At 37.4% G+C, this 23,742-nt stretch overlaps 1 protein-coding gene across 4 annotated transcripts in view; it reads right to left on the bottom strand.

Moving 5' to 3' along the window:
- Positions 1-22,600, bottom strand: part of ACBD5 (acyl-CoA binding domain containing 5) — a 31,537-nt gene extending 8,937 nt beyond the window's left edge. The window contains exons 1-13 of one of the 4 annotated variants that reach the window (XM_006063169.4): positions 22,518-22,600; positions 21,017-21,185; positions 17,168-17,288; positions 15,652-15,724; positions 13,307-13,421; positions 13,177-13,209; positions 8,671-8,805; positions 7,557-7,760; positions 6,413-6,519; positions 5,209-5,476; positions 3,233-3,432; positions 1,839-1,883; positions 824-933 (exon numbers count right to left, since the gene is read on the bottom strand). In XM_006063169.4, coding sequence (XP_006063231.2) covers positions 824-933; positions 1,839-1,883; positions 3,233-3,432; positions 5,209-5,476; positions 6,413-6,519; positions 7,557-7,760; positions 8,671-8,805; positions 13,177-13,209; positions 13,307-13,421; positions 15,652-15,724; positions 17,168-17,288; positions 21,017-21,092 — 1,487 coding nt within the window. In that variant the 5' untranslated portion in view covers positions 21,093-21,185; positions 22,518-22,600. Of the gene's footprint in view, positions 1-823; positions 934-1,838; positions 1,884-3,232; positions 3,433-5,208; positions 5,477-6,412; positions 6,520-7,556; positions 7,761-8,670; positions 8,806-13,176; positions 13,210-13,306; positions 13,422-15,651; positions 15,725-17,167; positions 17,289-21,016; positions 21,186-21,374; positions 21,543-21,587; positions 21,609-22,517 lie in introns of those variants that run through there. The other 3 variants (XM_044928224.2, XM_006063167.4, XM_006063168.4) reach the window with 3 other exon arrangements.
- Positions 22,601-23,742: the final 1,142 nt, after the last annotated feature.

Here is a 23,742-nt window from a genome sequence, read left to right as displayed (position 1 = left end):
TCATCTAGACAACCTCAGAGTACTTGCCAATGATTCTATTATTTTCCATCTTATCTGAATTACTTCCTGGCATCCAATCTGGAATTCTGGTTCTCAAATTAGAATAAGCCCTACTTCTGGAGACAGTCAACCACCAGGGTGAACATTTTCTAAAGTGCCAGTGTCTATATTTCTAAGGTACAGAAAATGAATGCAGGCATTTTTCATCTGTTGTCCTTTAATATTAGCAAAGGGCCCAAAATAAACATCAGATGTTAAGAACATTATTTCTCCATAAAACTTATGCCTGTAATCAATCATTTTCTTGTTGCATGAATCAAAAGTGTGCAAATTCTTTAGATGCTCTCAAGTGAAAAAATTTTAATCTAACAAGTGTCTAGCAACCCACCAGATATCGTTACCAAGGTAGTCGCAGTCTCAGATCAGTACAGGATGTTCAGTATGACGATCCATCTGTAAGATGGACCTATTTCCCTGACTACTGCTGAAAGCTCTGCCTGCTGTAGAAGAGTTTGCATACCCCTTAGAATACATACTGCTTAGAGTTATCTACCCGTATGTAAACTGGTAATATAAACAGGTTTCCCTGGTGGCTCAGACAGTGAAGAATCCACCTGCAATGCAGGAGACCCAGGCTCGATCCCTGCGGCACAGAGATCCCCTGAAGGAGGAAATGGCAACCCACTCCAGTATTCTTGCCTGGAGAGTTCCATAAACAGGAGTCTGGTGGGCTACAGTCAATGGGGACGCAAAGAGTTGAACATGACTGAGTGACTAATACTTTCACTTTTTTCACTTTACAATTATAAAACTATCATATTACCTTCTCCTTCTTTGGTAATATAAATGCACCAACCACTGGGCAATAAAAGGCCATATGATAGCGAAGGTTAATGCACCAGGAGACATCTCGAAGGGCCACCAAGATGGTCTCTGAGAAAATAAAATAAGCTGGTCACCAATCTGTTACATGTATAAACTTAAAAACACATCTAGTTCATAACTTTTAAAACATACAATAAAAGATTTCATTCCTCCTAGAGGGAGGGAGAAGGCAATGGCACCCCACTCCAGTACTCTTGCCTGGAAAATCCCACGGGCAGAGGAGCCTGGTGGGCTGCAGTCCATGGGGTCGCTAAGAGTCAAACACGACTGAGTGACTTCACTTTCACTTTCCACTTTCATGCATTGGAGAAGGAAACGGCAACCCACTCCAGTGTTCTTGCCTGGAGAATCCCAGGGACAGGGGAACCTGGTGGGCTGCCGTCTATGGGGTTGCACAGAGTCGGACACGACTGAAGCGACTTAGCAGCAGAGGGTGGGAGATAATTTTAGAGCATAATTCACGTAGACTTTCAGAAGTCCTTCAGACCGACAAGACAAACATAGATATATAATTTTTTAAATCTTCTACTTTGTATAGTAGTGTAGCCAATCAACAATGTTGTGATAGTTTCAGGTAAAGAGCAAACAGATTCAGCCATACATATACATGCATCCATTCTCCCCCAAACTCCCCTCCCATCCAGACTGCTACATAACATTGAGCAGAGTTCCCTGTGCTATACAGTAGGTCCTTGTTGGTTACCCATTTTAAATATAGCAGTGTGTACATGTCCATCTCAAACTCTCCTTTCCCCCCACCCTTCCCCCGCAGCGACCAGAAGTTTGTTCTCCAAGTCTATGATTCTCTTTCTGTTTTAAAACAAATATATTTTAAACCTCAAAGTTCAAAATGGTAAATGTTATTTTGAAAACTTTAAGAGTATCATATAATCTATATTTATTGTAACCTGTTTGAAACCCTGGTGCTTAGCTTTAAGAAAAGAATTTCTTACCGGTGAAGTGGGCTGATTACTGGTCTGTAATGCTGATGATTTTGCCTATAAATACAAACAAACAGTGATTTAGCTTTGACAGAAAGAAAAAATACAGTACTTTTTTCCTATTTCCTGTCTTTTAAAAGAAGCCTGAAATATTAGTTTATTCTCAATTTTTCTGCTAATTATGATTATCCTGAAACTCAGAGTGACCAAATTAAAAGTCCCTAAAGTTGCCAGCCAAATAGTTATCTTTGGCATTTTATGTTTTATAGTAGTTCAAATATAAAATTATCAAAATAAAACCTTAAATTAATGAGCCATTACTTCTTTTACATTCTTTTTAAATTACCTACTCAACATTTCTTAATTCCTTAAATTCCACATAAACTACCAACTTACAAACATTCGAGGAGAACTGCAGCCCTGATCATTAAGAATGCAAAAATGTAAAGATCAAGTGAACAATATCCAAATATTTGTTTTGGAAATTCATGATCAGCTATAGCAAACCACAGTGGAGGTCAAATTATAATTTTTCCTTTCTCTCTGCTTAGAAGTTTTCATCTTAAAAATAATTTACATTAAAGTATGGGGAAGTTAGTATATTAACCCTAGAGCATTTTAAAAAGGGGTCAAAATAGAGGACCATGCTTACTATAAAACGATGACACTTCAATGATGGACTCTAGGACATTAGCTACAGTCTCTGTTAGTGCCTAAAACTGTACTATTCAACAATTCTTGTTCTCCTGTTCTTCTTCTTCCTACTTCCAACATGGTACTCCTAATTTTATAGATTGAAAATTTCCTATTACTTTAAGTGGTATTTGGCTTTTGGCACAGTCTTTTCTGAAATAATATTTTCAGAAGTAGATCCTTTTAAAAATCATTAATCTCCACTGATGTGTGTAAATCAGATTTCTTTTTTAATCTAACAGCAAATAATTACTGTGCCCCCTACTTGGAATGAGGCTGCATGCTTAAGCAGCAGTAAATAAAATAGTTCCTACAATCATGGTGTTTAATAGTAACAGGAAAGAGATATTAAACACACAGTACCAAAAAAATCACACATTCAACATTGAAAAACCATTTTGTAAACTGTTACTGTGTACCATTTTATGCTTCCAGAATCTCTTAGCAAAACCATTCAAATCAGTGTGTTTGAATATTTTTCTCAGTGTGTTTGAATACACCTCTTGATAAAACATCATCTGAGCCCTGTTCCCTAAAAATAGATTCTTACTTAGCTGCTAAAATAAGGTTTGGAAAAAAAATAAATAAATAAAATAAAATAAGGTTTGGGTATCATTTGTGTGGTCCATTTAAATCAGATTAACGCAGATTCCAGTTGCACACTGTTTGACAGGATCAACAGCAGATAAGACAAGACAAATGCAGAAGCCCACCTGTGATGCCGCCAGCATCTCCAGTTTGTGGAGTCTCTGGAGGACGTTCTGCATGTCCTCCTGCAGGCGCATGAGCACAAGCGCGATCTGCTCGTTCAGGCTGCCCCTTGAGCCTCTGTCCGAACCCCAGCGTTCCCCATCACCTCCACTTCCCACTTGCCGACCCTTGCTTCCTTCGCTCAAATGCTGCATCCTGTGCCCTATTTTAAGAGACCAAAATAAATTACTTTCTGGCTCAGTGGTAAAGAATCCACCTTCCAATGCAAGACACACAGATTTGATCCCTGGGTCGAGAGGATCCCCTGGAGCAGGAAATAGCAACCCACTCCCGTATTCTTGCCTGGGAAATTCCATGGACAGAGGGGCCCGGCGGGCTACAGTCCATGGGGTTGCAAAAGAGGGACACGACTCAGCACCTGAACCACAACAACAGTCATATTTATACAAGTAGAAACGGTGGGGTTTGGGTTTGGTTTTGTTTTTTTCATTTTTCCTGTTTCTTTGCGATCTAAATTTCCAAAGTGGAGTGGAAGCAATAATAAAGTACACAAAATAAACTACTAAAATCAAAGAAGTTGACATAGGTGGAAACTTCCATTTACGCTTACTGTTTTTTTGCTAAGGTTTTATAATATACCTAATAAATTAGTACACAACTCAATGTATATAATATATAAATAATATACATATTTGGGTACATTCTTAAGAATTATTTACTAATATAGTAACAAGACTGAAAAATATGAAAACTGTTTCTTTTAGAGTACTGAGAGCTACATCAAATAGCCATGTTTTCTTATTTGGTCATTGTAAGCCTCCCAAAGGTTTTTAACTGATTTTTCTTATAAATGCCATCATACTTACAGACATATGGAAATCTCACTACTATTAACACATGGTTATCTATCCATCCATTTTTTCCCTACACATATATTTACAGAATTGGTACTACCCCTTATACGTAATTTTGTGTACTACTTGTTAAAAGATATTATGAATATATGTGTTCATAACAAATTTTATTTTAAATAATAAAATTTTATTCCAGTCCCAATAACACTGAAATGGCTACGTGAATTCATTTGTAAGACGAAGAAGTAATTTACTCAATTGTTCTCCACTTTTGGATAGTTAGGATGACTCCAAATTTTTGCGATTACAAATAACATTGCAATGAATATTTTTGTATATAAATAAATTCTTGTCCAAATTTCCGTTGATTCCTTTAGGTCAGACAAATTCAAAGAAGAATTTCTGGATGAAAGGATAACAACTCTGTTGTGGTTTTTAATAAATGTTGCCAAGTTATTTTTCAGAAAGACTGAAACTTTTGTTTGGTTTTTTTTTTGGCTGAGCTGCGTTGGGAACCCTAGTTTCCCAATCAGGAATCAAACCCATGCCTCCTTACACTGGGAATGCAGAGTCCTAACCACTGAACTGCCAGGGAAGTCCGAAACAGTTTTATATTACAGTGTGTAAAAGGTACTACCGTGTTACCTCACCCTTGCAGAAATGGGATATCACAAGTTTTACATGTTTGCTTGTATAATGTGTACGTTTTCAACATTATAAGGGAATTCCCTGGCAGTCCAAGGGATAAGACTCCATGCTTCCACTGCAGGGGGCAGGGGGTTCAGTTCCTGATTGGGAAATAAGATCCTTTATGCTGCATGGCATGGCCAAAAGACAAAAATAAAAAAAGAGGAGACAGGACACACATTTGGCTACCTTAAAGAAGTGTATAAAAGATGTGGAAATAGATATGTTTTCCCCCATATCTTCAAAGAATACAGTGTTATGCCCTGTAGAGTCAAAGGAGACAACCAGACATAAAGGAAAATGGTCAGATGTTCTGAGGATAACTCTCAACACTCCCTTTGCCAAGGGACAGTCCTGGTGCCTCTCCTATCGAGAACCTCCCCATTTCATTAATTCCTTTATAAAGGCAGTGAGAACAAAAAACAAGGACCACCTACCTCTCCCTCTCCTAATGTTAGAGAACTCCTCACTTTCTCCAGCCCGTTTCTCGCGGTGCGGGGCTCCACTGTTACTCCCGCCGTCCTCTCCCCCACGCTTTACTTCACCTTTGCCTTCAACTGCTGCGACCTGCATGTCCGCAGGGCTGCCGTTCCCAGAAAGTACTTGAACAGCTTCAGGAAAACCAGAACTTTCCAACGGTTGACTGGGATTACCACCCAAGTAATAGGAAAATGGTCCATTGTTTGATATAAAGCCGTCTAAAGACTACAAATGGAAAACAGTTATACATCACCAAGTTCTTATGACAACTGAAGAATTACTGGCTTTATAAAGTGGGGTTTTTTTTAATGTTATCATAGAAAATATTATTTTTCTAAAAAATGTGAACTCATTTTCTGCCTCCCATCTGCAGGGAAGAAATGGGATGGAGATGATTCATCTATGAGCAGAGAACTGAGATACTTGGCAATGAACTGTTCTCATGAGTCATTCATCCAAGAAACATTTAAATACCTGTTCAAAAAGCACTGTGACAACATTGTAAATCAATTATACCTCAATAAAGTTAAAAATAATGAATTAATGAAATTAAAAATTAAATAAATTGAAAATAAATTTAGAAGGAACTGTGTTAGAATACGGGTGAGGAAAGACTGGGGGGTGGGATATATAAACAACAAGCATAAATACAACTGTCAAAACCACCTTAGCTGTTACCAGGAAAAGTTGTCAAAAAGGAAAAATAAAATTCAGGTATTTTAATGGTTTTTCCAAAGTTCGCTTTCAATACCAAAACTCAATTAACTGACATTTTAAAAAGTATTTCCACTCAAAATTTTAGTCTAATACGTCAACGTGAAGAACAGATTTATTTGTTTAAGTTATTCAATCTTCTTGACTGTTAATGTCTCAGACATAAGGACTAGCATAAGGAATTCACCTTCTGCCTCTCATCCCACCTCTCTGAGAATATTTATAAATGTAAATACATTATAAATTATAATATTTAAATATTTTGAATAGTCAAAAATTTTATATATTTTTAAACTCACAAAAAAACAAAATACAAATGTTTAAACATTTTACAGGTATGTTTTCAAAGTGGTGAAAAGCATACACATCTGTTATTAGCAGAAGTTATGCATGGAATTTGAATATATCACTTTGAAAACTTACCTATTAAAAAAATGTTATTTTTACCTCTTCTTGCCCAAATTGCTCCATGGAATCACAGTAAACTTCACTGTCTGAATCACTTGTCAAATGCTGAATTCCTGAAATATCTTCAACATGATCATTGTTTACATCTAAATATAAACAAATGTCCAGGTAGAATAGTTATTCTCTAATTGAAGAAAAATGCATTTCTTTCATTTTCAAAACTTATTGGCTCTATATTATTTTCATACTGGGACAGAAATATGCAAGTTGATTTATTTTAACTTACCAAAAATTTAAATTCAATCTAATTTTATGTAAAAAGATTACAAAGTATTTTATCATGGAATTTTACAAAGACACTGTCCAGATCAAGCTTATAAAAACCTTATAACACGTAAGAAAAAAACTGACTACCTGCTAGGGCCCTAAATCTGGGATGCAACCATGCATGTTTGGTTGTTATATTAAGAAATGGTATTTCTTGGTTTCTTGAGTGAACTGCAACAATGTCAATAATTCACTGTATACATGCTGCTGCTGCTGCGTCGCTTCAGTCGTGTCCAACTCTGTGCGACCCCATGGACTGCAGCCCACCAGGCTCCCCCGTCCCTGGGATTCTCCAGGCAAGAACACTGGAGTGGATTGCCGTTTCCTTCTCCAATGCATGAAAATGAAAAGTGAAAGTGAAGTTGCTCAGTAGTGTCCGACTTAGCGACCCCATGGACTGCAGCCTACCAGGCTCCTCCGTCCATGGGGTTTTCCAGGCAAGAGTACTGGAGTGGGGTGCCATTGCCTTCTCCGACTGTATACATACTATATGCTCATCCCTAGAGCCCTAACTTATGAAAAGACTGTGACTTACCTTGCCGACTTGAGAACAAAAGTGTCATATAATTAGAGTATGAGTTAAAAGAAACATCAGTAATAAAAGCAAAAATTTCCAAGATTTTAGTTTAAAATGCCATATAAAAACACAATAAAAAATGTCTCAAGAAAAATATAAGCCCCAGCCCTAATTCAGTCTTTCAAAGAGATAACCCTTATAACAGTAATAAACCCTAAGATGTTATTCATATGAGGTTTTTTAAAATTCTCAGCTGCTCCTAAATATCTTAAAATTACTAAAAGAGTATTTTATTCATAGGCAAGAAGCCAGAGAAACAAATTTTGATGGGGACAGTACCTTGGTGAACGAAGACAACAGTTTTTCCAGTTTGCTCCAAGTTTTCATCTGCAGATTTTACCTCCTCAGTGCCTCGGCCATTCAGGGAAGGACTGGTATGAATGCTATTCTGTACGCCCTGCACAAAGCTGTCTTTATCATAGCCATTAGTGACAATGATTTCCAAATTCTTATGGTCTGCAGATTTCTTCATAATTTTCTTATCTGTCATGTAAAAAGGGAGAGATTCATAAAAGTTAACTGTAGGAAAACTTCTATACACTATGTTCTAATATTGGGTAGTCATTCCTCTGGCCTAAGATAATCCTTTTGAAGGGCTTCCTACTTGGATCAGGGAGATAGGGTGCTCCTTGAAAATGGGTTAATTACATGCTGAGAGCTCACCCAAACTGTGTTGGTTTCAAAACTACTTAAGTTGCATGTCAATCTTCTCAAATCCCTTTCAAGAGTTACTCTCTCAAGGTTCTTTCACTCTCTCAGGCATAGGCAAATTGCTTTGAGATCCGGTCAAACTAAGAGGTCTACATAGGCAATAAAAAGAGCCTTCAAAGAAGGTATTATTTGTCAGACTTTATTGGAAAGTGAAGGCAAAACTAAGCTGTATGGTTTGTTTTAGTGTCTTTCTGCCCCCCCTTTCTAAAACAATATCCTGAAGAATCACTGGTACTTTTCCTCACAAGGCCCCCCTAGTGCAACACCCCAGGATTCCAATATTCCCTGTTCATCAGAATCTCTGCCTGTATCCTATTCTCTGGAACCCATGCTATTCTTGACAAGATATTGAGGGTTTAACTTGTCTCCTCTCCTTGGTAACAATATGCATATTTATAAATGGAATACATTTCTAATGCAGCATTTCAGGCACTACATTTATAAGAGTGACCTATCCTTAGCCTTCAATTAACATCAGCCCACCTATGCTTAAGGCTGGCTGTCCCTGAACTTGTCGTGAACTTTTTGTGAAGCCTCTTGGTCCACAACAAACCTGGTTAGAGGTCAAGAGTCCAGGCCCTCCACGTGCCCTGATCACAGACAATGCCAAGTTAGTCCACACCTCTCCACAGCCTTTCATCTTAGTTAATGCAAAGTGATCAGCCCATCGCCCAAAGATTACCGCTATCACGTGGTTCTGGTCTTTTCAGGTCTTCTTGGGCTGCTTCTTCCTCAGATTCAGCTCCACTATCACTGCTTTCAGCTTTACCATTAACAGTTTTGGCATTTGGAGTAGAAGCTAGAACATTACCAAGATCTAAAATACAAAATGACCATTTCAACTTTATGCTGTTAACACATAATCATGTTGTAATTTACAAATAATACCTTGTGTAATTCACAAATAACTAATAAAATAATCTTGAAGTAAAAAGTTAGAATGTTAATATATAATTAACAGTATTATTTTCTTAAACTATATATATGTACATTATATTACATATACATTGTACATATATATATGTACAATATATGTACATTATATTAATTCCTCCAGTTATCTGTTCACAACAAAATGATAACACTATCTTAAATTCTTTCTAAACAAGGCAGAGGATAAATTATTTTAACACTGATCAAAATGTAAAGGTAAGAGATGAATGATCTTTATACACAGTAAACGAAGAGACAGTTATTACATACATTAGAACGCTGAAAACATAAACACCTTTGGCCCTAAAAGCACTCATGAATATTATGGTTGGACTGCATTAAAAAGTTTTTTTATCCTTTTATTACCTTTAGGGCTTCAGGTGCACAAATTACATTACTATGTCTTTACACAGTAAATGGAAAGTTAATCTTTTTTTTTTTAAGCATGAGTTTAAAAAAAGAAAAAGCATTAGTTAATGTGATCAATCACCTAAAAGGGACAAATTGTCCTATTACCCAAAGTCATACCTTGAGAGTAAATACATCAAAGGTTCTCAAACATTATCATGGATAGCAATCACCTGAGATCTAGTTAAAATGCAGGTTCAGAATTGGTAAATCTGGGGTAATCTAAGATTCTAGATTTCCATAAAGCTCCTATGTGATGCCAATGCTGATGGTTACTGGACCACATTCTGAGACACTGGGGATTATATTTCCATAACTCTGAGATATTGAAGACATCCTAAGTGGCTCTTGGCCAAAAACAGTGGTCTTCCTCCACAAACATCTGGGCTTTATTTTCAATTATACAGGTCCCTTCTGGATGCTTCCATGCATCTCAAATAACCTATCAAATCTCCATTCATCTTTAACAGTCAGGCTTATAGCCTTATTTAAATCTCTCTAATCAGTAGCAGTAACAAGTAAAACTTCAACTCTATAGTCAACACTGAGCTCTGTTCCCTCTCAGAGAATCATGATGATAACACATCTTTTGAATCTCCCTTACTCTGCCCCTGACAACCAGAAAAAATAAATAAATAAAAACTGACAATAAGTAAAATACAGAAACACCCACCACTCACAGGCACCTTCAACAAAGAAAGCAACAGGGAACCGCCTAATCCCTCTCATCAAATGGATGTTTGTTAGAGAAACACCCGACAGCAACAAAAGCAGCCCCGTATCACCTGTGATGAGAGCTGCAGAAAGCATGAAGAATTATCAATAAGAGCTACTCAACATCCAAAAATCAACATAGTACACCATGCTGCTGCTGCTGCTAAGTCGCTCCAGTTGTGTCCAACTCTGTGTGACCCCAGAGACGGCAGCCCACCAGGCTCCCCCGTCCCTGGGATTCTCCAGGCAAGAACACTGGAGTGGGTTGCCATTTCCTTCTCCAGTGCATGAAAGTGAAAAGTGAAAGTGAAGTCGCTCAGTCGTGTCCGACTCCTAGCGACCCCATGGACTGCAGCCCACCAGGCTCCTCCGTCCATGGGATTTGCGAGGCAAGAGTACTGGAGTGGGGTGCCATTGCCTGCTCCCGTAGTAGCCGACTAAAGGACAAAACCCACATGATTATCACAATGGATGCAGAAAAGGCACTTGACAAAACCCAACACTCAACAATATAATACTGAAGAAATTGAGAATATAAGAGAAATTTCTCAATCTGATCAAGGGCATTTATGAAAACTTACAACTAGAATCATACTCTATGTTTAAAGACTGAATGCCTTGTTCCTAAAACAAGGAACAAGACAAAGATGTACTATAAGTTCTACCTGGGGCTATCAGGCAAGAAAAACAAACAAAAGGCATCCAGATTGGAAAGGAAGAAGTAAAATGGCCTCTGTTTGCAAATGACATACTCTCATACACAGAAAATGCTAAGTAATCTCCCAAAAAATCTATTAGACATAATAAATGGTTCAGTAAGGTTGTAAGATACAAGATCAATACACAAAAATCAATGTATTTCTACAAACTACCAATAAACAATCCAAAAATGAAATTAAAAGCGTCAATTTACAATAGCTGCAAAAAGAATAAAATAACTAGCCACACATTTGACAAAAGATAGTGTAAGAACTATACACTGCAAATGATAGTCCACTGTTGAAAGAAATTAAAGAAGATCTAAAGAAATGGATTGGAAGGTAATATTGTTGAGCTGACCATACTCCCCTAAATGATCTATAATTCATTATAATCCCTAACAAAAATCTCAGCTAGGCATTTTTCTAAAAATTGACAAGCTAATTCTGAAATGCATAGGGAAATGCAAGGAATCAAGAACGGGCAAAATAATTTTGAAAAAAGAACAAAGTTGGAAAGCTCTTTCCTGATTTCAAAACTTACTACGTATGTTCTGAAAAAGCCCATGTGACATAGATAATCTGTTCTACTTGGCCTACTTTTAATAAGATTCTTTAAAAAAAAAAAACACATAAAAAATTCAAAGATTACAGACTGTCTTGCAATTTGACAATATCTTACAAAAGTGGACACCCATCAAACACTCATAATTTGTGACTTAGCAATTATATTTCTAATATAATTTATTACTTATATAGTTCCACCTATGTAAAATGACATTTGTACATGGTTACTTTCAGCAGCAAGCTTTGAAGATCAGAAGAGGAAACGATCTAAATTCCTTTAGAGTGGCACAGGTTAAATAAATTATGGTGTAGGTCCACATCCCTCACAATCCTTGGATCTAGATATGATTTGAAATGCAGAGTTTTCTAACTTTGCAATGGTCATATACTGTATATAATGTATATTATACAATACCTTCAATAGAGTCTAAGGCAGCTCTCACAAAAAATAATATTTTTACAGCAAAACATGAAAGTGAAGTCACTCAGTCGTGTCCGACTCTTTGCAACCCCATGGACTGTAGCCTACCAGGCTCCACCATCCATGGCATTTTCCAGGCAAGAATACTGGAGTGGGTTGCCATTTCCTTCTCCAAGAGATCTTCCCGACCCAGGGATTGAACCCGGGTCTCCCACATGGTAGGCATTGTAGGCAGACACTTTACCGTCTGAGCCAAAAACAGAGTAATAGGCAAAATTAGAATAAAAACTTAAAATAGCCTCATGTCATTTCAGATCAAGGTTTGCTCCTCCTATACATATTAGGACACGTTTTTCTGCCAAATGGGTTACCAAAAAAGCTTTATCAAGCCTTTTGAAATTTTTAATTATAGCTAAGGGATTATGGATCTGAGATGTCATTATCTGAAACTTCATTATTTTTTTCAACATTTGCCTCTGGCTGTAGGCTGGACACAGCCAAAGCAGGTCCAGAATTATTCCCTTCTGCATCCTACCAACACACTTCAGAGAAAGAAAACATTGATAGTCTTCTCTGACTTGAGTAAGTATGAAATACAAAGAAGGTAATTTGTTAATGCTTGACCCCTCGAGTAAACAAATCAGATACGGAGGGTGTGGTACTGAGTCATACACAGTAAAAATTACCGTCAGTTATGATGGTAGACACAATCTGCAGGCCTCACGACAGGACAGAAAGATTATCATTTCCATCAATTAGTAAAAGATGGAATGGGATGCCAGGGAAAAAGAAAGTAAGGATGGCCAAGCTGATTTTTATTTAAAACATATATGATTGTCATTTAAAATGACTCTTACTGGCTCATTTCACTCTGCTTTCTAAAACAATTTGAAGAGCAAATGTTGACAGTTAATACCAGCAAATCTGCAGAATATTCAGCTCCTGCTAGTACATAAAAGATAAGCCTTTCAAATCTTTACTGAGAACATGAAAACAGAATTCTAAAAAAAAAAATGACAAGTGAGGTGAATTCACTGACGTCTTGTTTTAAACGCTCTAAAACTCTAGCTACACTAAAGTTAAATCATACAATAAACATAATCACTTAAAATTAGCTAGCAAGTCATTTCAGCCATAGCACTGCTAATACAATTCATAAAACAAACAGAAAATATAAAATATGAATCATAAAATCAAAACCATGAATTCTGTTACAATTCTGTATACAAATGAACCATCTGTCATATTTTAATAACTCAGGGTTAAAAATTAGGGTTTATAATATTTTGGAACTTGGTGCAATGTATTTGCTTAGGAAAAAAACTCTTGAGTGAAAAGCTTGTTAAGTTATATAAATTTGTGCAGAATTCTTCTGACATGTAAATTTTGAACAAAAGTTTCACATGGAAAAAAAAAAAAGTTTCACATGGATTTCATTTATTCCTACCTTCTAAGCATTTAGAGATTTTCTCCAGTCGGACTGGCATGTGAAAGTGAAAAAAAAATTAGACATATAAATATTAATACACACATAATATATCAATTGCTGAATGAAAAACTAGGTAAAACAGCCCAACCTGAGGTTAAATCAGAACTTCTGCCACTTTTTTTGTCTTCTACAATTTCATAAAATGGACCAATGACATGTAGCAATTCTTCAACTTTTTCAGTCATCGGCATAGTTTCGAGAATCTGTAATGAAATGAAACAAATCTTGTGAAAACCAACTACTAATGTGATCCACACTAGGACCAAATAATATATTTATAATTTCCTTACTGATAAACTTTGAGAAGAAATTTACAGACTCCTCAAAGTATCTACGTTAATTACATATTAATGTATATACTACCCTAAAAAAATTTCAGGCTAAGATTTAAAAGCGTTCTCATTTTGAAAACTACTTTACATAAACTTCGTGTAAAATTTTACATGATAACCTATATATTGTGCATTAAACACTAAAGGCACTAATGTAAAATAAAATAAAAAACTGTGGGACTAAAGTAAAATTCTTGTGTTCGGTATTTAAAAAGGTACTTAAGGAAGGCAGGAAATGGTAACCACTTTCAGACACCTTCATAACTATGGGCCAATTTAGAATCGTCAGAGTTAAAAGGCAAGGTAAATTAAATGAAAAAGCATTCAAATAAACAGTCATAAGCTGGTGACTGACAAATTATTTCTATATGTGGAATTTTTTAAATTTATTTTTAACTGGAGGATAATTTCTTTACAATATTCTGTTGGTTTCTGCCATACATCAACATGAATCAGCCATAGATATACATATGTCCCCTTTCTCTTAAATCTCCCTCCCACCTCCTACCTATATATGGAATATTTTACAGATATTGAAAAGTCTAAGATTAGTTCTGTGTGTGCTGATTGGGAAAATACCTATAATTTTTTTTTACAGGCAGAAAACTAGTTGCTGCACAGTATGTTTAATATGATACCACTATTGGTTTTCTTTCCACTTTTAACTAACAGGATATATATATGTACATATATATATCTCTCTCTTTTCTGTATCAATCTACAAAACATAATTAAAATTACCACTAAAGAATTAAAATGGAGGGAATGAGGAAAGATCATAATAATATTTTAAGGAAAAAAAGAAAAGAATGGTATCAAACCAAAGCTGTAGATTATCTTTCTCTCTGCTTTTGAAAGGCTTCTTTGTTGTTCTACTGATACAGTTAACAACCAAAAGAACTAAGCTCTGACCTCTGTTACAGATTCAAAGTCCACCAAATAAAACTGAAAATGTAACAAAATCCACAACTCAGAGCAGTGTAGAAGAGATTAGACCAAAGCAAATCAGTCTGAATCTACCAAATAAAGACTACTACTAAGAGATTAATACTGTCGAAGCACTGGCAAAAACTATTCCTTTTTACAGATTTTCTTTATGTTCAAAGGTTATTTTACATTCTCAGACAGATCTAGATTTCACAACTTCTGATCTATCACAACATACAAATGTTCCTTTATAAAAAGGCATTAAGATCATCTTTAAAATGACAATTAAAAATGATTTCATCAAATTGCTTCTGGAAGAGCTAATTAATAAAGAATGCCCTCCTTACTAGTTACCAGACAAACTAAAAGTATCCTTATCTTATTCTCCTTCTGAAGAATTTTTGCATTCACAGAAAAACTCTTGTTAGTAAGAAATCTACTGATAGGAACATCTCAATTAATGAGTCAACACTTGTATGAGAACACTGTTGGGCAGTTTTATTACCTATTTCTCATTAAAAGTTTCAAAGCAGAAAAAAATGTTTTAAAGACAGTCCATGTAAGTCCCAGACTCCTGAGAAAGGGAAATCAATATTTTAAAAGGTTCCTATTCATATACTTTCTGCAAAAGTCAACTATAGAGAAAGATAGGAAAGATGAAAAAAGAAAACAAAATACCATGTCACGATGTGATCTACCTTCAAGAAAAAACTGCACCTTAAGATGAACTTTGATACAGATAAAGCCCTGATAAAGTCAATAATCTCGGAGAAGGCAATGGCACCCCACTCCAGTACTCTTGCCTGGAAAATCCCATGGATGGAGGGGCCTGGTGGGCTGCAGTCCATGGGGTCGCTAGGAGTCAGACACGACTGAGTGACTTCATTTTCACTTTTCACTTTCAAGCATTGGAGAAGGAAATGGCAACCCACTCCAGTATTCTTGCCTGGAGAATCCCAGGGACGGGGGAGCCTGTTGGGCTGCCGTCTCTGGGGTCGCACAGAGTTGGACACGACTGAAGTGACTTAGCAGCAGCAAAGTCAATAATCTAGATTCTATATTCTAATGTAATACAATCTCCTTGTTTCTTAAAACAAAGCAGTTAATTAGACTGATATAAAAATTAAGGCGGTCCTGAAAAGTTTTATTTTCTATTTTGAATTATTTTCCCTACCTTTTTCATTTCTTCAACATAAGCAATCATGGCTTCCTCTTTGGTCATATCACCCAAAGAACTCCACGCATCCCTAGAAATGAAGATACCCAAATAACAACAGAAAGACACCTGATTTCAATTGCTTAGAATACAATTTACAGTTACTGCTATAGGGTCATTAATTTAAAATAGGCTTTACTTAAAGCTATTAATGTAAACATTAACATGTTTCCAAAGGATCTCTTTAAATGCACCAAACTTGAAGAAAAATATCACTGAGCAAAATGGAAAATTGACTAGTATCTAAAACTTTATTAATAAATATAAAATATATATAAATATATATATCATAGATTACAGAGACCACATTATACAGACTACAGGCCACAGACACTATACACTGTTCATGATTATTTGCTAAAAACTCTTTAAAGTCTTTATCATTATAAAGAACACTGACAAAAATGAACATTTTGAGAAAATTTTACAAGCATTGTCACAGTCATGTTTCAAATGAACAGAAGTTTTGGTTAATTTAAATAAGAGTCTAACTTAAGACACTTGAAAAATGGAAAAGTTTTCTTCTAAAAAAAAAATGAAAATGTGAGAGACAAGAAAAATTTAGATGATGAGAAGAGCCTTTGAAATTTTTGCCTAAAATGAAAACCTCTCTTTTTAGAGGTATTTTCCAGAAGCAGTTTAACTCCACCAAAGGTCAATTCTGAGGAAAATCATTAATAAATAAATTTTCCTCAAACGGTTTAAAAACCATATTGCTGTTACCATTAAGCTAGTATCTTAGGACTTTTCAAAAAGATCTTAGAGGAAAGTACAGAACTAAGAAATCCTCAAAGGAGTTTAAGGACTTTCAGTACAGGGTGAACTTAGCCATCAAAACATATGGCTCTTAAGACTTACTCTGCCAGTTAGCATACTCTATTCCTGACTTACATGATGTATGGTCATGATATTTTGTTTAAGAACGTCAAATGTTGGTCTGTTGGAAACATGGCAGAGGTATTTTGTGATTCTGTTAAAAATATTAAAAATCAAATTTCTATTCAAGTACGGTGGGACAGGAGTGATAGCTGAGATAAAAAGTAAGCCAGAACCTGAGTCATGCTCCTAGTTACTTATTATCTTAAGGCTCGAAGCAAACCATGTCACCTGACAAGCCAAAGTCAGTCTTTTTCTTGGCAGGTAAAAGAAGCAGGAGAGTTTGTTTTTTTTTAATGCAGTTTGTGAGACATTCTTGGCATAATAAAAATTAAAAAAAATTCCATAAAGGAAAAGACTAACTGAAAATGCTTTTTATCTTTGCTACACCCACCTCTTGTGGTTTTATTGTTTTTCTCTCTTCCCCAAGACCTTCCTATTTGTGTGAAATTGTGTTGGAGCACATGGAAGATAAAAATGGATCCAACACTTGGAAAACTTTATGCACAGAATAATACATAACCACATAAATAACAGTCATATGACAATTATGTTATTAAACTTAAAAATTCTTTCATAGCTTTCTTCATAAAATTACCATTTATATCTTCCAACAGGATCCCAGAAGCCAGGCTTTGACAGTTTGCAAGGTCCTTCAGTTGCCTGCTTATAGAAGCTATAGAACTTGAGCATCATTTCATTTGTTGGCTGGAATGAACCTATTGAAAACATACATTAAGTAAGATCACTTGGAGAATACAATTGATCATTTAATGCAATAAATTAGCTAAGCTATACTAATAGTGATTTTTTAATACTTCATTAATAGTCCAAACTATTCCTATTTTACAGCAACAAAAGTTATGGCTCAGTTTCTTTATTCCTTTGATTTAAAAATAAAATTCCCTGGCTACCCAGTAGTTAGAATGCAATTCAGGGGACACAGGTTTGATCCCTGGTTGGGGAACTAAGATCCCACATAACACATAGCATGGGCCAAATCAAAAAACTCTGAGATTTTACACTTTCATAACATTGTCCAACAATTCAATAAATAAAAGAATAAAGGAACAAATATGCTATAAGTGTAACCAAAATAATTGGTAAATGTCACTTAAAAAACCAAAATATAGAAAAACTGTATCATACAACTATAATTAAGGTATTTTTATCCAAAAATTGTGACAAATCACACTGACTAGAATAAATGAAAAAGTGAAATATATACTCTGCTAACTCAAATTGCAACAGCAAGAAATTCAACTTCTTTTGATTTCTGATTTCTCGATGGATTACAAAGTTGGGCTACAGCCAACCAGCATGTACTGTGGTAGAAAAAGAATTAATCCAATATGAAATACATATCTCATTTCCGACCTCCATAGTTTTTAGACACATCAGTTTTTTAAGGATCAGTCTTCATACATGTTTCTAGCATATCAGGAAACATTTTTATATTTAAAAATTTCAAATTGTTTTAATTAATGCTATAAGTTGCAATACTATTTAACAACAGAAAAAAACTAGAATATAAATGTTTTATAATAACAAGCTAAATAATTTTGATACACATATATGACAGGATTATTTATAACTACTGCCCTTAAAAATGTTGCTGTCTTTTGTGTACTAATATGGAATTACGTTCATGTCATAAGTGGAAAGGTTGTAGACAATTTTATTGTCTTATTCCATCTTCAAAAAATAAATACATATGCAAATGTATTAGTTGTACGTGTGTGTAAGAGCCAGCTTGTATTCATGAATGTGTGATCTAGATATATACATATCAAATTATTCTTACTGAATATTTCTGGGACTTAGAAAAGGGGAATGAGGCAACTTTCACTTACACTATTTTTATACTACAAAGTATGTGTTATTTTGTAATAAAATTTAAAATACAGAAAATAAAAACAAGTAGAAATCATTTAAAAATTTACTGTAGAAAAATATTAAAAATAGCATGAAAAATGCTTCATGATCTACTATGAAATGAGAACAAAACAGCAGTTTAAAACAGCATAACCAGCACAATCCATTTCTGCAAAATAAATACTTACATACTTAAAAAGCAGAGTAGAAGGAAACACATCAAAATGTTAAAAGAGGATATAGCTAGATCATAGGCATATAGATTACTTCTAGTTTCTTTTTGCTCATTTTTATTTTTTCAAAATTTACATTTAGTGTATATTACTTTTATTCCAAAATTTATAATAAAAATTAAAACTAAAAATATTTTTAAAACTTCATAGATTGCTTAATAAGCTGATAACATGTAGTTATCGAAAGCTAACAGTTCATACACATTGTAATTGAATTGTAATTGAAAATTACAAAACAGACAAGCTGAGAGCTGATGGTTCAGATTTGGCCAGGAATACATAATTAATTCCAAAATTACAATAATAACTAAGTACACACTACATGCTCATTTAAGAATATCCATTAGATAGAGTGTTTCAGTGATACAGTTTTTACATTGCAGAGGGGGAAAAATGGAGAAACTATAGTTTAAAATGGTTACCTATTTCACTAACACAAACCCAAATATAAAACATCAAAAGCTTCATCTCATAATATCTTTAGTAAGTCAATCAACTGAGATTTAAAAGTTTATTGGTTAAGGTGACTAACATATACATTAGGTTACAACAAAAACTAATAACATATACTGAATGTATCCTGTGTATAAGACACTGGATAAAGTATAATCTCTGTCCTCAAGGTGCTCATGCATAATATATTTGATATATATGTGTTTAAAATACTATATAAGAAAACAAATTTCTAAAGGCCAAGAGTATACCAAACAAGATGCTACAGGATTCTTCATAACTTTATACCATAATAAAGATTAAGCAACAAGAAACAAAAGACTGTAAGTTTATTTGCAAAATAATCCAGGACAGATGACACAACTTAAAAGTTTTACTATAAAAATAATTAGTGATTCATTATAACAACAGTTCTGCTTCAATCATTATCAATTTCATTTCAGGGAACAATAGTACAGTACTGAACATTGCCTAACTCTGTTGCCATTTGGCAGAAGTTCTTGACTTTGCAATATCTTCTTAAACGTTATATAATACAAACTGTATTTATACTTACATGGATTTCCTAATAAGCAATACATGATCCTAGTAAAGATAGCAAACTATCACCAAGTCTATCCTATCAAATCTCAAGAAGTATAAAAACACGTGTTTTAGAAATAAAGATGAAGGTACCATTTAAACAAAACTCTTAGCATCATGCCTTCCTATAAACTCTCAATCAGACGTTTTAAAAATCAATACCTAAGTTCCTGTTATTTCTTTACATTTTGTTCATTCACTCTTCTCTTTCAATCCCTCATGTGTCCTCCGATATGATGTTTGAAGATTAGGAAAGCAAAGTTATTTTATGTATAGTTGTTTTCAAAACCTTTTGTATCTGCACTTAATGAATGTTTGTTAACAGTACTGAACTTAGCCCAATGATTTACTGAACTTAGCCCAATGGATTACTTAGCCCAATGATCATGAAAATAGTGACCATGACATTAAATACTGTCGTAATGCATTAGTGTTGTATTCGGTTAGTTTTACATTCTGACACAATGATAGCACTTAAAAGCATCATTTTAAAAATATAAGTTTACTGTGAAAGATAATTCATATAATGCAGAAAGATAAGTGAAAAGTCAAAGTCCCCCTCTTCAAGCCTTTCCACAGGAAAAAAAAAAAAAAAATCTGAATAATGGCCTTAAACTTCCCAACATTTGTCAAAGACATACAATTACAAGTTCAAAAAGCTCTGCAAAATCCTGAACAGCATAAACAGGAAGAAAACCATACCAAGACAGGTCATAATCAAACCACATAGAGAAAAATCTTGACAAAAGTCAGAAAAATAACAGGCCAAATATCAAAGAACAACTCCAATGACTTTTCAGCTAAGTGGCCAGACTCCAAATGAGTGCAAAAGAGAGAACACTAGTACAACGAAAACAGTTTTTTTTTTAAGCAGTATATATTTACCCACTTTTTAAATAAGAGAAATCGTTTTACATGCGAATACAGTGGTTCTTTTCCTTTCTTTTCCTTCATATGAAAAGTTTTCAGAAAGTAGACTTTATGAGTATGCGACCCCGGGCATCTCTATCCTAGATTTTATTTTACCATACCCAAACCCGCAGTCATTAAGTGACGAGATTTTTCAACAATACAAACTACTTAAGATCTGGATACTGTATCTGTTTCAGGCTTGAAAGATCAGCAGGCAGTTAATTCACATCTGATAACCTCCCTTCAACAGCATGCAGAAATCAAGGAAGAAAATAAGTAGGTTAAATAAGCAAGACCAGAAGCAGAAAGAAGGTTCAAGGAGGTGATATTCAGAAAACTGGGGCCTCGGGCCTCTGCAGGCGGCTTCTTCAGCGGGGCCCAAGTGGACGTACCATTTTTCGGCAAGCTCTGTATCACCTTCACAGCCGCCTCAAACCGGGTTTCGTGAACGGATCTCGTGTCCGCCATCTCCAGCCGCCAGCGCCGGCCGCGGTCCCAAGGTCTGTCGCCTGGAATCAGGCAGCAGCAGCAGCACCAGCTTTCCCAGGAGCCTGCATGAAACTGAAACATGGAGCGCAGCCGCGGATCAACATTCCCGAAGGGAGGAGGACTCCAAAGCGCATCTGGTCAGCTCCCCGTGGCCCTGCCCTCTCCAGGCCACACCGTCCGAGATGGCCCGGCTCCTTCCTCCTCCCCGGGGCGTGACCTACGCTGGGGAGGCCGGGCCCCCCGGACGGAAAAATAACTCACCGAGAGGAAGAGCATATCTAGCAGAAGGCGGAGGGGCCCAGGGCACCGGTGGTCGCGGTGCAGCCGTCCCACCCACAGGACCCTGGCGGAGCAGCCACACCCCCCATCCCGGCGAGGTCCGTCAGTCCGTCCGCGACCTCCAAGCAGCCCCGCCCCAGAGCTTTGGGGGTGGGGGCCCCACTCTGTTGCCGCCGCGCAGTAAACTCCACCCACCCGCCCGGCGGCTTCGGCGGTGACGCGCGCTGTCTGTCCCTCCCCAGAGGAGTTGGGCCGGAGGAGGCAGAAAAGGAGAGCAGGGAAACTGGATCGCTGGAGGGCCCTGGGATCGCTGTTTGAACAGGCCTGAGCGAAGTGTCCTTGCCAGCGCGACCGCCACGGGGTGCAGCGCGTGGGGTGGGGGGTTGGAGGGGGGGTGAGCTGCGGGACCAAAAAAAAAAAAAAATGACTGTGGTCCCCAGCGTCTTAGGTTAAGGTTTGGAGAAAGGTGATGGGGCTTAAGCAAAGTGCTTTAGATCCAGAGAGGCTTGGTGCGAACCTTAAGTTCTGCCATTTAAAGTTCTGTGACCGACCTAGGGGCAAGTCACTTCGCCTCTCCCGATGGCAATCTTCCTAACACCGGTAGAGGAAAGGATTTAGGGATGTTGGGTGAAGGTGCTTAGTAGTGCTTGGCTCGCAGGCCTTCGACAGCTTTAGCCGCCCCGACAGAAGGACATCCGAGCAACAACCAAAGGAGAGGGAGAGGTCGCCCGCTACTTAGACGGGGAGGGGGGAGGAAGAACACCTTCCCCGGCATCCCACCCTCGACTTCGAGCCCCAAGGAGCCGGGCACGGTGCCGCTCCAGCCCGCGCTAACCGGAGACAGGGCGTGGGTCAGGGGCGAACGAGGACCCACTACAGGCGCGACAGCCCTAGAAAGGGGTAGACCCCGGGCCTTCGCCTTCCTAGCGCATCGAACCGTATCGTCAGGCACCTAGGAAGCGGCCCCAGGCCCACAGTGGAGGCGCTGCTTTGGGTTCTGGGGGATGGAGTCCGGCGGCCCGGAAACCCCAAAGTCGCCAAGGTCCCTCTGTCAGTTCGGGATGGGTTAGGAGGGTGACTATTCCAAATCTACTCTTCCCCTGGAGCCGCAGTGCCAGCCTTTACCTTGATTCTGCGGGGGCAAGGCCTGTCCGTTAAGGTCCCCGATGCCCGCCCCTTGCCGTCCCCCCGCCCACCCCCGCGGGCTTGTGGGAAATGTAGTCCCCTCTCCCGGCGCTTCCGGACACCTCCCTCCCAACGGCGGGAGTTCTCCCACCGGTTCCGGTTCGGTTTCTCGGTCCTGTAGACCCTGAAGCCGTTGGGCCGGAAATCCCGCCTTCCTATGTTCCTTCCAGAAACACCACATCCGCTTCCATCCGAAGGGAATTGACCCTCTGTGGTGTCTTTCGGAGGAATCCCGGTGGGACTGGACTTGATTCGAAGAACTGGGGTCTCATTGCTTGCTCCTGATATTTACTAATTGAAGGCGGGAGGAGAAGGGGATGGCAGAGGGTGAGATGGCTGGATGGCATCACCGACTAGATGGACATGAGTCTGAGCAAGCTCGGGGAGTTGGTGATGGACAGGGAGGCCTGGCGTTCTGCAGTCCATGGGGTCGCAAAGAGTCGGACACGACTGAGCAACTGAACTGAACTGATGTTTAGTAAACGTTGAGGTCGTTGCTGTTGTGTTACCGTCTAGGTAATAAAGACTGCGGCTTACTCAGTGTCTGATAATACTTGCCAAGCGTATAACATTTTCCAGAAACGCTGTAGAGTGTTAACCAATGAGGAAATCGAAACATTAAAGGATTTGCCCAAGAACAAGTAGCCAGTGAGTACAGGAGACTGGTGGCTCGGTGGTAAATAATCGGCTTGCCAGTGCAGGAGACATGGATTCGATCCCTGGGTGGGGAAGATCCCCTAGAGAAAGGAATAACAACTCCAGTATTCCTGCCTGGGAAATCCCATGGACAGAGGAGCCTAGCGGGCACAGGCCATAGGGTTACAAAAGAGTCGGACACCACTTAATGACAACAGGAGCGAAGCCAGGAGTCAATCAATCCCCAAAACTCCTGCTTTACATCTTAAACTTTTTCTAGAACACTAAAGTGTAAGAGGCTAACAAGTTTTCTAACTTATTAAAACAAGGAAAATTTTCTGTGTTTAATATCTACTGCTTCCTCTACTCTTTGCTTGCTCTTTTATTTTATAGCCTTTCCACTTTCAATCAGTTGTGCATACTTGGGAAAGGACGTGGGTATTTATTTCACATCTAAGACTTCATTTTGGCAACTGTTCATTAAGGTTTCTATAATAAGCTGTAAGGTTTATGTAATAAGTTGGTCATT

This window comes from Bubalus bubalis, chromosome 14, assembly GCF_019923935.1.
Source record: "Bubalus bubalis isolate 160015118507 breed Murrah chromosome 14, NDDB_SH_1, whole genome shotgun sequence".
NCBI classification, from domain to species: Eukaryota; Metazoa; Chordata; class Mammalia; order Artiodactyla; family Bovidae; genus Bubalus; species Bubalus bubalis.
This window is presented reverse-complemented; position numbering and strand designations above follow the sequence as displayed.